This window comes from Astatotilapia calliptera, chromosome 11, assembly GCF_900246225.1.
Source record: "Astatotilapia calliptera chromosome 11, fAstCal1.2, whole genome shotgun sequence".
NCBI lineage: Eukaryota > Metazoa > Chordata > Actinopteri > Cichliformes > Cichlidae > Astatotilapia > Astatotilapia calliptera.
The window spans coordinates 4,802,761-4,819,862 of record NC_039312.1 but is presented as its reverse complement, the minus strand read 5'-3'; the positions used below and the strand labels follow the sequence as shown (position 1 = coordinate 4,819,862).

Genomic DNA, 17,102 nt, shown 5'->3' with positions numbered 1-17,102 from the left:
CCATTTTACACACTACTTTTGTGCAAATGTTCTTACCTCGACCACAAACTATGCTCTGTATTCATGCTGATACAGGAGACACGATCAGTTTCCAGTGTTAACTGTTTAATCATTAATGTATCCAGTGCTCACGGTTGTGTAGACTGTACTTTGAAATGAGAAAGTTCTAATTAAATAACCACAGCACACAGATTCATTAGAACCAGGTCGGCATCCAAATTAGCAGAAGTGACCGAGGTGCTAAACTCCAAAATAATGTCAGGAGAAGATAATGATGCAGAATGAGAAAGCGAAAAGGAGACAAGGGAGAAGGGATGCAGTCTAAAGAAATGAACATGAAGAGGGCAACAACACACACACACACACACACACAATAGGAAGTAGTCTATTAATAAAAAAAAAAATTTTAAAAAAAGGAATTAATCTTAGCCGCTCTTCTCTTCCAGATGTTCTCGGGCATGTGTGGACAGCTTTGAGTGCTGCTGCTATTTGGCGATCACTGAGTGGAAGCACTGTTCAGTCCCTTTGTACTTGTGGCTCTGTTAATGCACTGGATCCTCCTCCAGGCTGTCAAACCTGTGAATGTTTTCATTTTGAGGAAGCAGATGAGGAGTCAGGGAGGTGAATACAGTGAATACAGCTCAGGTCATTTCAGCCATCAGATCAAACTCGAACAGATGTTCTCACCCCCGCGCGAACAAATTCAGGTTACAGAATCCGTTAAATGCCAAAGAAAACAAGAATTCTCCTGGCTCCATTACTGACCTCATGTGCCGCCTTATGGGCTTGGACACCAAACTGACTGGAAACTGCCACAGCTGCAGAGCAAGCTCTCATCACCAGCAGATGCCTAACACATGAGGTGGTCAGTCTGAAGCAGGAGTTAAAGTTTCCTCTTTGAGCTTTAAATGCTGCCGATGAAACTGCAAAGTGCAGAGGTTCAGCTGGGAAGGGAACCAGTTAGAAATCTAAAAATAGCAGATTCACTGAACAAAGAGGCCCTGAACAGGACATCGCCACTTTTAAACCAGGTATCATTTTGCTTTTTCAACTCACTGCACTCATTCACATGACCAGTACCTATGAAATGATGATACTGTGCTAGTTATAAACACATCAGCACGATTTCATGCTGATAAATAATGCTAAAAACAAAACAAAACATGAAACTCCTAAATACAGACTGACAGCGGCTGGAGTGCAGAGAACATGGTTACTGTGTTTTCATCACCTGACAGAGGAAGATCAGGCTGTTCTGTTACTCTGAAAGCTAAGAATGTCTGATATACACAGGCAAAAAAAAAAAAAAACAGGATTACTTATGATTCCCTTGTTGCTGTAACTGCAAACTGATTTTGTTTCTCCAATGTTTGAGTAAATCCAAAAACAGTTTACAATCCAATCAATCTCACCTCAGGGTCTGCTTACTCAAAGCCCAACTCTGAGCAAATGCTGGTACTAAAAGCAGTTTTCTAGTCATAGGGACTACTCAAAGCGCCACACACTACAAGCTATATTCACCCTTTAACCCACATTCATACAACCCATTATTTTACACCCTTAGGCGCTTCATCCATGTTGCATCCACACCTGGACAGTGGGAGAAAGACTGAGTTCTTGGAGAAAATGTAGACATGCACGAGACCTAGAACAACATGAGAGCAAATAAAAGGCTCTGTGCCAGAATTGTGGTAGAATTAGATCTGATAATAGATTATGTCTCACTGATGTTTTGTACTATACAACTCCACATGTGCAGACAGAGACCAGAGACTTCACTTACATTCTAGCTTAGCAACATGGCACAAAAAGAAGCTTTGTAGCAAAGTTTTTTTTACATTTATTTACTTATTGTTTGCGCCAGGCTTTTCCACCCTGGCTCTCTGGAATGGGTCACTATATGAGCCACAGCAGTCATCATTCTGAGTTGTTACGACTCAATAAGCTCTGACTGATCCATCGGATGTCATCAGACTTGGGAACAAAGCAGACGTCTCCCATCCCCTCCACAGCAGGGCAGGCTGATAACCGAAGGGTCTCAAAACTAAGTAAGCTGTGAGCTAGTACTACTGAAAGAAAAAGATTAATAAGAAGGCAGAATGTGTATTTTTATAGATCCAGCAAGGATCTGCATAATAAATGATTTAATTAACATAATACCTGTGCATGGTGGTGCCTTTCTTTCTAATAACGAAGGCATTTCATTAGAAACTGATGGGGAACAACATACAAAATGCAGAAGGCAGAACAACTGGGGGAAGAATGATCTCAACTCCAGCTGAGAGCAGAGGGTGTGACTGAAAGCTCCATCAAGCCCGGTGCAGTTTAATCTGTGCTTTTATTGCTCAGCTAGCAGCTTGATGCTCACCAGTGTAATGCACTCTATATTACCAAAGTGAGAGTTCCTGCATTAGAGTGACAGGTTTTATTGAGCTTTTAATTGTAAAATAACAATGAGTAAACCTGGGACAGATTGGGGTGATATTCATTTATCCAGAGCCCAAATTCCACCTGACTGACAGTTACATGAAAGCCTTCAGAGTGCAACGGTGAAAGCTTTCTTCTTTGTCAACAACATCTCAGGAAGGGGCACTCGAGCATTTGACTGGATCTCAACAGAGGTGGGAAGCAATGAAGTACAAAGACTTCATGACTGTACTTAAGTACATTTTTCAGGTATCTGTACTTTACGTTAGTATTTACTTTTCTTTTTACTTTCTACTCCTTACATTTTATGTGAGTTGCTAACTAAAGTTCCAGCTGCTGTATTTCACAGCACAGCTAACTTCTGTATAACAATTTCTTTTATTTATGTATTAATCACATTATTGTATTGTGTGATGCCTTGGTGCCACTGAATTTTAGCACTTCTCACACTCATGCAGGTAGACAGATGGTGGGGGTCTGGTAAGGAAGTTGGGGGAAGCAGACAACTCCACCGGAAGAATCTTTTGTCTCTTCCACATCTTTGGGAGGTAGCAAGGGAGTGTGAACCTTAAGGTGTGAACAGCTGTGTACTGCCTTTTGTTCCTGGAGAAGGTATTTAACTGAGAGCCATGCTGGGCTCAGGGGAGACTCTGCTGACCGTCTGCCCCACGATCATGCAGGCTCTTCACCAAGCTTGGTTTTCTGTTCTTTGTTTGTGATTAAAGATTGTTAGCTACCGCTCACCGCTTCTCTGCAGGATTTATTATAATGGAAAACTTCCACAACACTTCAGACCAACTGTGTTATTTAATAGTTGCATAACAATCCTCTGCAGGTTAGTGAAGGATAACCAGGTTAGTTTGCGGTACTGTGATGGATTTAAAATAAAGAACAGTGTGTGGCTGGTGCACAGTGACTGTGGTTATGGTCAGAGTTAGGTTACATTAAGTGTAGCAGAGATTCATATGGATTTTTAGCTGATGATGCTTAGATGAATTCACTGAATTCCACCTTTATACCATCTAGAAAACAGAGAGCATAAACAGCGTACTGTCAGTGTAGAGCAGGGGTAGGCAACTCCAGGACTTAGGTGCCGGTGTCCTGCAGGTTTTAGACGTGTCCTTGATCCAACACAAAGAGGATGTGTAGATACGTAGAGGATGGACTTCAGCCAGGAAAAGTCATGAAACATCTGCTGACATCTGGTTGAATTGAGTTGTGTACATCCACAAAGAGCAGCAGGTCAGCTGATCACAGCCTGTACACTAAGAAAATCTACTGAAGCTCTCAATAGTAATTATTGAGAGTGTGATTCTTTTCCCCACACTGAGCCAATACAACTGATTTTAGGATTCCACCTCTGCTGAATCAACTTTAACTCCTGACTGTACTCAAGTTCCCGTTTAGAGGCCTGTACTTTTTTACTTTTACTTGAGTACAAAAGTTGAATAAGTACTTCAACTTTTACTGGAGTATTTTTAACAGTAGTATTCGTACTTTTATTCAAGTACAGAATGTCTGCACTTTTGCCAGCTCTGGATCTCAGTGTGTGAATAGTAAAGAACAGTGTTTGCTCCTCACTGAGAACTTTGCTGCTGAAGCCACAGAAGTAAAAAAACACATTCACTGGACTTTGTGAGCCTGCAGATATCGACTGAGTAAATAGCAGGAGGCAAACTGTGGTGCACTCGGGTCAGGAATATTGTGCAACTGTGTTGTTAGGGTGAGCGCTCATCCTCAAGTCAAAAGACGGCTCCTATTTAAAGGTGATGGACATTAAATGAGCCTATTAAAAGGAACAACGTTTACTTGAGCTACATAAATGATATTAATATATTAAGTACTTTGTCATGAGTCATCTTCTCTAAATGACTTTGATGAAATGCCTCCACATTTGAAATACTTAAATCAGCCTTGTTAAGAGTTGCATCACTCTGCTAGCATGTATTTGTCAGATTAGCATTTCTTATTGTTTGCAGTGTCAGAAAGACTCAAAGAGAAACAGATTAAAAAGCTTCCAGAAGGGATTTGATGGTTATTTTACCAGCCAGCCATCAAAACTCATCTGTTACAGCACTGCACACATTGATGGCTCTCCAGTGCATAATGGAACCTTATTATAGTTATTCTTTATCGCTTTGGCACAGTCCTTGTAATGTTTCTGAAGTCCATCTTCAACAAAACAGCTCACGCATGAAGACAAAATTAGAGATAATCTGAAAAAAGATGGGACTCACCTCAAACTTTTCATTTATGCGTAATGTGTAAAGTGTGTGTGTGCTGATGAAAGAATGCGTCTCTGAGGATAACTGACTGCTGCTCTGCATACTACATCACAATCACACTTTTACATTCTCTGCAGAGAAAAGGGTGCATTTACCTTTACGTGTATTGTGAGGGGAAAATATTTTTCCTCCAGTGGTCACACAACACCATAAACAGCAGGTACAGTAACCGGAAAGTGAACGCATACACAGCACTGTACAAATTCTGTAGCTCAACACCATCAAAAACCCATGTGCAGCAATATGCAACAGTACATCACCGTAAGACAACAGAACTTGGAGGACATCCTGTAGCTTCCTTTGGAGCTTACCGGTCATGCTTTTACTCAGTTTACCGAGCACATCCACCTTCTGTATACTCTGCTGTCTTCTTCCTGCACCTCTCCGCATATCCTTTTAACAATCCTAACAATAACTGCACAGCTTACAATTACACAGCTGGTGGCCAGGCTAGCTAGCTAGGTAGCGGGAGGAGCTCTGAACAGACTCAAGAACAGTAACGACGGACAGAGGATGAAAAATAAAGAGCAGAGATCCACCAATATTTCTTTTCTGGTTGGTGCTTCAATGCTGGACTTTTACACCAGCTCAGACAGCTCCTACCCTCACCATTACCAGGTGAGATCAAGATTAGCTGTTACTCAGGGCTAACAGGTGGTTTTAGCATCAACACAATCACCTGTGCCACCAAGTTTGCAAGAATAAGTGAAAAAGGAGTCTGTTCTAAGTGCTTCTGTGGAAAGATTAATGCTAATGAGCCACATGTCTCCTTTAAAAGTGGCAACAAAAATAGAGGATCGACTTCAAATAAATTACGCTGTATAATCCTGACAGAAGATAGAGTCATTTTAAACCAACACACAGAAGCATTTCACTAAGAGCAAGCGATGAGGAGTGCTCCACGTTTTAGGGGAAAAAAATTATTTATTCTGTTCTTACCAAAGACACGTTCATCGTTGATGTTCTTTATGCAGAACCAGAGGCCTGCTGGGAAGGTGCAGACGAGGATGTGAAGATCAAAGAAGAAGGACACCCAGGTGGTGGGTTGGTGCTCTGATACCGAAGCGATGATTGGAATGTGGATCTTAGCATAGCTGTGAAGAGCGCAGGAAATAAAAGTTAATAAAAGGAAGTGAAAAAAGGGGGTCTCTATAAACTCTATATGAACTGTTGTCAATCAGAACAGTTAACATCCACCCGACACACCAATAAAGCAACGGTGTTGATGGTGAACATGTGAGAGCTCATGCAGACAGCAGAGAATCAGGTTTGGCTGATGTCAGTTATCTTGGGTCCGAGCGTGACCCAATTAGTTTTACTGCACTGCAGCAGAAAACTTAACACCCTTCAAAAAAAATAAAAAAACTGAAAAAAAATTACTGAGGCATGTACGTACACACGCACATATACACACACCCATGTGCACATTCACTCAGTGAGAGTTTTGCAGTTTACAGCTGATGCTGCAGTCTGGCAGTTCTCTGTAAGCCCTGATCTGGGAGCAGAGAAGGGGAGCATTATCTGGTTGGGATTTTATGATGGGGCAGGATGACGTGCTGACTTGATTCGCCAATGGCAAAAAAATAAATAAATAAATAAATTCTGGGAGCTAGAATGAGGGGGGAGGCAAGGCTACGGCATTTGCTTTGCTGTAATGCATTTAATTTGGCTTAAAGGTGAGGACGCTACTTGAAAAATGCAGTGATTTCTACAACTGAGTGACAACTTTTGTCTCTCTGCATGAGAGGGGAAAAAAACACAAAAACACACATGCCGTGAGATGGAGTAAAGCTGAATAAATGAGATTTTCATGGTAAATCAGTGTGGAATAAATCTGCTGTGAAACTGACTGACTGTACCTGCATGAGTAACTGTGCTACTACAGAGTTTTGGCTTACCCGGTATCCCAGAGGGAGTAGAAACGCCCACTCCATGGAGCAATGTAACCTGAGAAAGGAACACACAACATCCATATGAACTTGAACCCTGCTCACAATGTATTCACATTCACATCCACACATGGCTGTGGACGGTCAGTGATCTGTGTATTCTGTCACACACCGGTGGAACAATTAATTGGTCTGCTACGCTCCTCCTGCATGTATCGATCATGAAATTACTCTCTGATGTGGGCGGTGCGATGATAAATGAGAGCAGGGAAACTAATCACCGCCGTTAGAGAGCCAGCAGGTGGTCCTTTTCTATGCGGATAATAGATCAGTGCTTCTATTGTCTTACTGATTCCAGTCAGAGAGCGCTATTGTTTTACACGAAGCATCTCAATGACCTTAGATGAGGGCTATAATTACCTGGCCTGCACTCAGTATCCAAAGAAGACCTAATGGCACTAAAGGTTCAGGTGATTTCGGGTACAAAGTAATAAAGCACATTTGTCAAAGACTTGCAAAACTCACAGGTCAAATCAATCCTTATGTATTGTACATTCATCCCATTTTTTAAACCCTGGCTTCTGGTTTGAACAGCAAGTTGGTGGGTCTCTGCACATCCATCAAACTTACAGTATGTGTAACATAATAGGACGTGCGTAAGCCCACTATAAAGAAGCTGCAGTGTCTTATTACATAAGATCCCAGAATAAATACTTATAATTTACGATTCAATTATAAATTATATTTCTGTGACATTTTAATAAGGAAAGCTGCTGCTTCCTCTGTAGTGGGGGTCAGAGGGCAGCGCCGCATGTGTGATTTGACAGATTTTTAAACCAGATGCCGCTCCTGAAACTTTCACTTGTTAGGCGAACGTGTAAACCACTACACTCCAGAGTCATGTCCACATCTTTTAAATATTTCATCTAAGGATCCTACGATCTTTTCTGGGATCACAATTCATGCAAAAGTAAAGTATCATCTGTTTTCTTAAAAAAAAGTTCAGACTTTTTTGTTAAGCAGACAAACATGATGCTGGCTTTGGCAGATGTTACATTTGAAGAACATGTATTTGTCTTGTTTAGGCTCCCGAAAGATTTAAGATCTGTACTGTTCAAACTCTAAGGTCAAAGTCCTTTGAAAAACTGAGGCATACATTTAAATTTAAATTTAAAGTTATACACAGATGTTCACTCACTAGACTGATAGAGAAATAACATCCAAAGTTTATAAAGCTAAATGTGTGGAACTAAGATTTGGAAAACGACATCTCTGCAGAGGATTGGAAACCATCTGATGTGGTGAAGCCATGTGAAGCAACTAAAAGTACCTTCAGGGGAACTGCATAAAGCCAAGTCAATCACACTACAATGCAGTTTTTGGTCCATTACATCTTTCTTAGTGAATCCATCCTAGCGGTCAGGTTCTCCTTTCAACAAGATTACAATGCTCTGAGAAGACTGATTTCAACTGTGTGATCATTTGAGGTTGTTTTTAATGGTTCTTCTGAACTGACAAGCGTTCCTACTTTTTTGTCCATCCCATTCACACCAACTGAGATCCATGAAGTAAGGGAGCCACTTCCCCGTGTAATGCCACGCGCTTCAACAGCACTCTGCGGCACAGAGGAGAGTGACAGCCTAATGATATAGTGAGAGATTTCTTAGCCCTGATGTGTCAGAACAGAGTGATTTAGAAAAGCTCACCTGTGCAGCGCAGTGCATTTCAGCTGAATGACCTGCCTATTCGCTTTCATTCTAGTGCTGATTACAGTTCATCCGTAGAAAGCAGAACTATTATCTCTGACAGAGTAAAGGCTCCATCATGGAAATTGCCATCACAATCACGTTTGCTCAGTCGTTCTTGTGTCGTTCCTCTCACAGCATCATTTTTCCCCTAATAGCGATGGACTGTGTAACAGGACATTACTTCCTTATACCGCTCATGAAAAATCCCAGACTAACGCCATGCTGTTCTGACTTATCATTACCCTTTGGAGATATGTTAAATGCTGCACACACGTGGGACTGAGTGACTAGCCAACTCAAGAATAGCTTCTGTCAAGTCTTAATAACCATGTCTTACCATGAAAACAGAAATATTATGTAATTATAGGATTGTATGTGTAAAAATCCATCCCTTTGTATACAGTCTGCAGTCATAAGGAATACACAACAAGACTGTATTAGGCTGTCACTATGTATTTAAGCGCCTTGAGGCGACTGTTGTTGTGATTTGGCGCTATATAAATAAAATTGAATTGAAAAACTGAATTATGGGAAAATGTGCCAAAGACTGCAGCTGCATGACACATTCTGCCCCTACTCCCAGCACGAACTGCAAAATGTTGTAAAACTGCACAGCATATAAGCATGAGCTTGGGAAAAGCTAGTTAAATCACTTTTGAGCAAAAACCCCAAAGCTTTAAAAGAATTTTACACTGATGAGTCTCTATGTCCAGTTTGTGTCCCAGTGCCCACTGAGACCACCGTCACAGCTCTCTCCAGGCAAAGAGCAAAAATCTGCACATCCAAGTAAAAACCTGCAAGTGCAAGACCAAAAAGAACCAGAAGATTTGGAAATAAAGTGAAACTATTAGTGTTTTGATACTTTACTAAGCAGGAGCCAAATATCGTGCAGATTTTCCGAGATTTTTTGGCCTCTGCATGATCATTTACACAGGAACGTGTATATCCTGACAGCAGAAGGTCCATGTTCACAGGCTGCATTGACACCTGTGAGGACAAACGGTTGAATGGACCATCAGGAATGGGCACCGTTTGGATTTAGACTGTTGTAAAAGTGAACACGTGTCATTAAAGTGGATAGGGCTCTGCCTTCAGACACACATGGTGTTAGTGGAACCTCCATGATCAGTGACACCAGGGCAGCGTTCCCATAGGAAGATACAGTATTTAGACCAGGGTCATCAATGTTATCAAATCTTTCTGGAGTGACTGCATTTCCAAATTGTTAACATAACATAGGATGTTCTCAGCACTAAAAAAAAACAAACTTAGATTAAACTTTACTGCATGTCATTTCTCTGCTTCTCGCCACATATTTATCTATCTTTACTACACATTGTCAAATAAACAACCAGCCTTCTAATAGATAACCAACCTGTGTATGTCAGATAGATGACAGAGAGAAAAACAACTCCAGCAGCCAGAGAGACTCCCAAGAAGAAGAGAGTCTGGAACTCCTGCCTGGTCAGTCTGTCCTTTAGGTACTGCAGGAAGGCGTAGACCTGTAGCAGCACAAACACACCTGCAGAGACAGTGCAAACAAGACTGGGTTTAAGATCTGAAATAAACACAACCAGAAAATATATGCAGAACTGTTTAAAGTCACCAGAAGAGAAGCAAACCGAGAAGTTGTATCTGACAAAGTAAAAATGAAGCTGCAGATAATTACATCTTTTTTTAGAGCACGCAAAGCAAATGCTTCCATGGAAATGAGCAAACATCATAGGCAAGACGTGCATTCAATCTACACTTCAGCCTTCACAGTAGAAATCTAGCTTTTAGCATACTGTGCAGTGTTTGACAAAGCATGAGAGTAGTGCAGATTTTTTTTGCAAGTATAAAAATGATTCTGCTGAATGTTAGAAAACCTGACTTGCTCCATAGCTTTGCAGTAAACAACTTCCAACAATACTTTCCACCCTTACCCCAGGTGACTGGTTACTGACCTGCTGCAGCCATGTGTTCACTGGTCCTGATTGGCTGAAAGCCCACAAATGGGATTTGCATGGACAGGATGAGGCCGATGATGTAGAAAGTGCTGTAGGCTGCAGGAAGACAACAACCAGTTAAGACCAGATGAGCACAGTCAACTGTGTTACATGTGTTTACTTTCACTCATCAGTCTGAATCTAATCCAGTCAGCACACTGGCCAACTGATGAATAGATTCTATTAACAAGCGCAGCGTGTACATGCAAGTCTATCCGGTTCCTCTGAGCCCCACATTTGCTGACAGAATCCTTCACTGTACTGATCATACAATAATTTTAGTTTATTTTAACTCAGTTCCACAAATTCCATGCAGCTGCACAAAACACTCATTACAGCACTGCAAACCACCACAGCTGAAAACAAACCGCTATTAATCAAACCGCATCCCCTTTTTTATTTTTCCTCTGAAACTAAACTTGGTATTTGCGACGTCTTTTTATGTGTCATTAAGAATCAGTGCGCTCCGGGCAACTTCCAGTGTAAGAAGTGGGTAAGCAGAGGCTTTCATTTGAGCCGTTCACAATGACAGAATGACCTTTCACTGCAGAAACAACACTGTACAGATCTCACAGATGTAAGTACTTCATCACATGAGGCAGCACACAATTTACATCATACAGAAAACCTGAACTGGACAGAAGGACCTACAACTGGCACATTAATCTTAATTAAAAAAAACGTGTTCCTGTTTAACATGCACAAATGCATCTGTGGCAGCTACTGTGTTTCTAATTACCAGAGACTTGGGGAATGTGTTGGTAATGTGAATAAATGAAACAGAATGTCTGCGATTCAAAGAAAGATGGAGCCTGAGAAGAAATGGCGTTTGTGATTTTAGAAGAGCTGCAAACAAACCCAGAAAGGTCCTTGACGCTGAACACAAGAAAAAGAAAGAAACAAAGAAGGCCTTTTGAGCCTAAATTATGAATGACAGTGTAAGAGCGACTTAAGAGTTCAAATGATTTACACACTTGGGAGTCAGCGGCACAACCAGACAACAGGCTGTAAAATATGTCGACTAAACCTGAAAACCATTTCAAATGAGCGCTCAGGGATCAGACACACTTAAACAGAGCTTCAGGAATAAAAGCCTCCAAACAAGTCCTGCTAGTTAATAAAAAAAATAAAAAATTGCACTACACAGCTAATGAAACAACAGGCTAACACGCAAGCTGAGAATGTGCACTTGCTAGAGCCATCTGACTCATGTTTCTATACTTGTTTCTATATTCTATTTGTACAGCTCCAGATCACAACATCAGTTATTTGGAGGAGCTTAATATTTTAAGGCAGGGGTGTCAAACATAAGGCCCGTGGGCCAGAATCGACTGGTCAAATACTGGCCCACTGAACAGCTTTGACAAATGTTTAGTAGGACAGACCTCCCAACGACCATCCACACCATCTTATATTATGATATCTCAGGAAATAAATGTGCAGTTGAACTTCTTTACACTGGCAGAAAGGAGAGTTTCCCTGGTCGGGCCCATTTAAGATCAAGGTGTGCCCACAATGTAAAAATCCTCACTAACACTGGAGAACAACAAGACGATGGGGGTTTGCCTCGTTCTCCTCCAAGCTCGTTTGGTGGCCTGACATCACAGACTACTGCCTCATGTCACGATATTGTAGGCTCTGCAGCTGCACATAATCACCTACAGCCTACTGTGTGGGTGTGTCTTGCTTTCTCTACTGCAGCTTAGGTACACCCCTCGACTGCATTTAATAATTAGGCCAGGGAACACTTGGGGACAGGAGCGCTTCAGAGTGGCTTTGTGGCTGTTAATGCTGCTCTATGGAGCAAAATCTTCATGTTCCTGCTCCAGACACTGTTTGATATTTTTAGAGCCAAATAACCTCAAGTTTGACCTAATCTGCAAAGAAGAGGACAGATCATCCAGGCCTTTATATCTTTGAGGCATACATATTTTAAACCATGTTTACCGTGGCTACACTTGCAGTGAATCCATAAAGGAGATTTCTTGTACCAAACTGACTGAATGGACAGGAAACAAGAATCAATGATGAAAACAGTGATGTCCTGCACAATGTTAGTTTAAGCAGTCGATGTATTTAAATAGAACATTAAGTGAATTGTTGCTGTATGCCAGGAGAAAACATAATGTGGTTGTCACTCTGTAACAATAGTAAGGATTCCAATTTCCACTTGAGCCTCAAAAAAGCACATCTAAGGGATGTGCGGGGTAGGGGTGTGTGGAGGGAGGTGGTTGGGTTCTACACCAATTTGTTCATGAGAAAGGAATCAAACATCAGCCCCCCACTGCTGTCTTCACAAGCTGACATGATTATTATTGCTATTGCACCGAGAGATATCTCACTCCGACATACATACACTCAGTTTTCTTTTTAATATTCAAGCTGCCTTGACCCAACTGAAGGGAACAAAGAGGAACAGGAAGTTCAAATGTTCAACTATCCAATCAGATATGTACATTTCCTCTCCTCCTCTGGCAGTGCTCTAGAGATCCCCCACGTGTGGGCCCACAAAGCAGACTTTATATTTCCATGTAAAAGCAGTGCAGCTTGTTTGGTCGCTGACTCGATCAATCTCCCACCGTGACTGTCTTTTGATGACGGTAACATTATCATGGACGAGGAAAATGGAAACAAAGACTGCTGATGCCGGCCTGATCTGATTCACCAACTGCTGTGGTAAATTAATGTAAGGAAACACCTTGCTCTAGCCGCGCTGATGCACTGAGCTGAAACATTGATGCGCGTACAGTCTACTGTGATCAAACAGAATTAGACTTGAAATAAATCCTTTGTAAAAATGATATTGTGACATAAATTAGATTCAACACGACGGTGTGTTTTTCAAAGCTGTAGCTGCTGGGAGTGTATTGCATCACACTGAGAAGGGCTTTTATGATTCTGATGCTGATTAAAAGCGAACAGATTAAGTTTAGCAGAGACAGACTTGGAGCAGGGCTCCGTGTTTGATAATAGCTGTACCTAATGACCTTATAAGTCACATAAAGTGGAAATACAGAACTACACTAATATGTATATAAAGCACATGCTTTCTGTTCTGATAGGTGGAGCTGCTTTCACTGATAAACTGTTGGGAACCTTACATAAGAAAATATTCAGGCACACATCCATCTCAAAGACATTACTATCACACCACTGTGTATTACTGTAGAGTCTTTACCTTACAGCAGCTTAAGGTGGCTGTTTTGGTGCTTGGTGCAATATAGAGTGTGCTTCCCAGGTATATTAATGGCTGTCACTTTTTATTCTATATTTGCCTGAGTCTTGACTCGTTTATTAGTGAACTACTTAAAGTGTTATTTTGCTCTTATTTTGGAAATTTAGTGGCTGTGTACCAGCGAGCCCCAGCCTTCACGTTGCTGTTGTGTCAGTTCTTCATATCATTTAACCACTTCTCCAGAAAGTCTGTTGTTTTGAAGTTGGGCAAAACTTTCCATAGCCGGGGGAACTGGGGCCGATATGTGTGATATGATCACAATCATATCAGCCGGGCGCTGTGTACCTGGAGTCGAGTTTTTATGACCCATGCATGAACCCATACATTTTTAGACATAAGTTGTAACGGCCGCCATTTTCTTTGTGAGTCTTTATTGCATGGCGTGGCGCGATGTAATGTTTGCGTGTAAGGTTTAGTTTGAGTACCTGACGGCTCTTTTTTGCTTCTCATCCGCAAACTCTCTCCTTACTCTTTCACGTGACTCTTGCGTTGGTGGTAGAAGAGGTTTGTCATGTTTGAGTCTGTGGTGGCGGCCGGTTTGCGGCATAATTTGCATAGTTTTCTGGTCCGTGTCAGACTTCTCATAACCAAACCATGTCCATGCTACAGAGGTAGCCTCTTGCTCCTTCTGTTTGGAGCTACCTGATTCTGCCTCATCTTCAGTGGCCATGCTAGTATTCTCTGTGCCTGCATCCACACGGTGACCATCCAAACAATAAAAAAATATTACCATAAACAGTGTATTTTGCGTCACCATGAAACAATCGATAGCGTATAATGTGAAACGACGGATGTTTTAATTTCGTCATCCGATATATTTCGTCATATTGCACAGCCCTAGGTGGAACTGTATTTCTCCAGCTGGAAGGACGCTATAACCAGACCCTGCATCACATGGAGAAGTGGTCTATCCTACCAAATTCAAGCCCATGCACTCTCTACAGAGGCAGCTGCTTATGTCACAGAGTATATACTCTATTATTTAATTAGATTTTTGACTTTGCGTAAACAAGTTTCTTATTGGTAAAAGTGTATGCCACCACTGTGGCATCTACTTAAATCTCTCTGCATTATTTAACATCAAGCAAAAATAAAGAAATAAAAGATCAATATATGTGATCTATTTCTGACACTTTACCCTTCTCTGATAAAGACGCACACAGTGCGAGCTCTCTAGATGCTGAGCAATATGCCGACTCAAGACGAGCACTGAGTGAGAAGCTGAGTCCGATAGAGAAAAAGAGGAATCTGAGTGGGTTTCTATTCAGCTACAGAGGACGCACTGCTCATAACGAAATTTCAGCTGGATTTCATTACGGCTTTTCTGCTTTGGAAGACAGGAAAGATGAAGCGAGCGGGGTTTGGGGTGTGACAGTGGGCCACAGACTGGACTGCAAATCACTGTACAAGGTATGCATCACAGAACACAGCGAGCTATTACAGCTTTGAACTAACTCAATTACTGTGTTGCTGCAAGCAGAATGTACGGTGCTGGTCTTCAGAGAGAGACAGACGCAGGAGGTGAGGGGAGGAGGATGAAGGAGGTGAGAGACCAAGGGAGGAAAGCGCCATGTTAAATTATTCATTCTGCCAATAATCCTATTGGAGGATGCAAAACCCAACAGTCGCCCCGTCTCATCTCTACTTTTAGCCTTCTCTTTCTATACTTGTCCTGAGTTCAGCCACTAGTCAGTATGGCTTCTCTGATTCCACACTTCACAGCTTTCCCACCAAGTTCCCCTCACCAGTTTGTCTGTGCATATCCACATGTCACTTCCAAACGATCATGAGCTCAGCTACCGAGTTCAATCTGAAACAACGGCACGGTGATGTGGCATCAGAGTCAGAGCACGGCGAGCTCAGGAGTGTGTGACGACGCAAGCTCTTTGAAAGGAAGACCACTTTAATCTTTCCTTTGCCTGCCTGCATTTCCACTTTCAGTCCCGCACTTTTATCCCAGATCCTTTCTGCCCTTCTCTGGGGGATTTGTGTAAACTGAACATCAGTTGCTAGTGGATGGTGTTAATTATTAGTAACTGTGTTTATGCAGCGCAGATATGAAAAAGAAGCACATGGTCTTCTGTGTGGCATCCCCACATGTGCTGGGCCTGAAAGTCTTTTCAAGGAGAGAAAGCAGAGCCTGTGTGTGCATAGCTGCTGAATGCACCCCTACATCTTCTCTTGATTCTGCATAAAGTCAACATCAAATGAGCACAACTGCAAACCCTCAAGTCGTCGCTTCCCACTCTCGAATGAATGTAAATGAGTTTGTGTGTGTGTTTTTGCTGCATCTCACCTATGTAGACTCTCCGACTGAAGCGCTGCATGAGCAGCAGGACGAACACATGAAGAGGAATCAAGTTGATTATGAACACATAACCACCCCAAGCAGAAACCTGTCAAAAAACACATTTAATGAGCCCACTTTAATTAATTCAAAGCTTTCATTAATGGCGGGGTGGAATCATTTGGATTATGCATGCAGAAAGGCCTACCTCCACACATACACAGACTGCTACATGGCTAGCTTATCCCCGCTGAATGTGTACAATGCTTTCGACTGTAGCAGATAATCAGTAGAAGTATAACTGGCCCACGAATCCCTAAAGAGTGACTGTGTTTTCTCTTTTATTCACTTCAATAATGAGACGCTTTGCAATAAGGAGCAGGGTGCAAAGCTGCACAGCCCACCTGTGAGCTGTGAAATCATTATGAGCTTCAGCATTACGACTGGCATTCACATTATGCTGCTGGTACAAACCCCTCAGAAGCACAAACACACAGACACACGTGCACAGAACAGAGATGCACACACACGCAACCCTTTTCAAGCTTTGTTCTGATTCGTCTCAAAGTGTCATGTAGCTGCCAGGCAGCGAGCGGCTGCCAGTGAAGCGGCGTCACAGTTTACGGCACGAGGTGATTCTTCACATTCTGACGTGAATGATGGGCAGATTAAGGGAACGGTTCTCCCGAGGACATTTTTCATGTCTTCGTCTGATGAAAATGGCTCCCAGTGGTTCGAGTGCAACAAAGTTTGATGGACATCATAACTGCTGCAACAGTTCTGTGAAGGGCACGGCGATGTGCACTGACAGTGATTCAGAGTGACTCTGCGATCCACAAGTTGCTCTCCTTTTCAGTTTAAGGTTCAGGCCCCGTCCTTATCAAGTGTCAGAATCACTCTCTCTAAGGAACTGTGCTCAAACTGAGCCTTGGACTACAAATGCTGAAGTTGGGCTAGAGGCTATTTGCTGAACCCCTTCCAATAATTTTCAGCCAGGGGCAGAACATAACAATGACACCGCTAACTAAAAAAAGATCATTTTATGCGTGTGTGTATTAATAACTATTGTAGGTTACCGCTAAAATTAATAAGCAGCTTAAATCAACTACAAACCAACCATATAACAAACTCGAATACTGCGGAAGACGTCTGGAGAAATTCAGGGCGTGCTAAGGCACCGACTGCCATTCGATGAAACTAGCTAACCAGGTAAGTAACAGGAGCCAATGAAAGCTAAAAGAGT

The 17,102-nt window shown here is 42.0% G+C and overlaps 1 protein-coding gene across 1 annotated transcript in view; it reads right to left on the bottom strand.

The window, feature by feature from the left end:
* Nucleotides 1-17,102, bottom strand: part of LOC113032769 (dolichyl-diphosphooligosaccharide--protein glycosyltransferase subunit STT3B-like) — a 78,559-nt gene that overhangs the window by 12,004 nt on the left and 49,453 nt on the right. The window contains exons 5-9 of the mRNA XM_026185860.1: nucleotides 15,869-15,968; nucleotides 10,296-10,394; nucleotides 9,725-9,871; nucleotides 6,611-6,659; nucleotides 5,652-5,806 (exon numbers count right to left, since the gene is read on the bottom strand). Of these exons, the coding sequence (XP_026041645.1) occupies nucleotides 5,652-5,806; nucleotides 6,611-6,659; nucleotides 9,725-9,871; nucleotides 10,296-10,394; nucleotides 15,869-15,968 (550 nt within the window). The remainder of the gene's footprint in view (nucleotides 1-5,651; nucleotides 5,807-6,610; nucleotides 6,660-9,724; nucleotides 9,872-10,295; nucleotides 10,395-15,868; nucleotides 15,969-17,102) is intronic.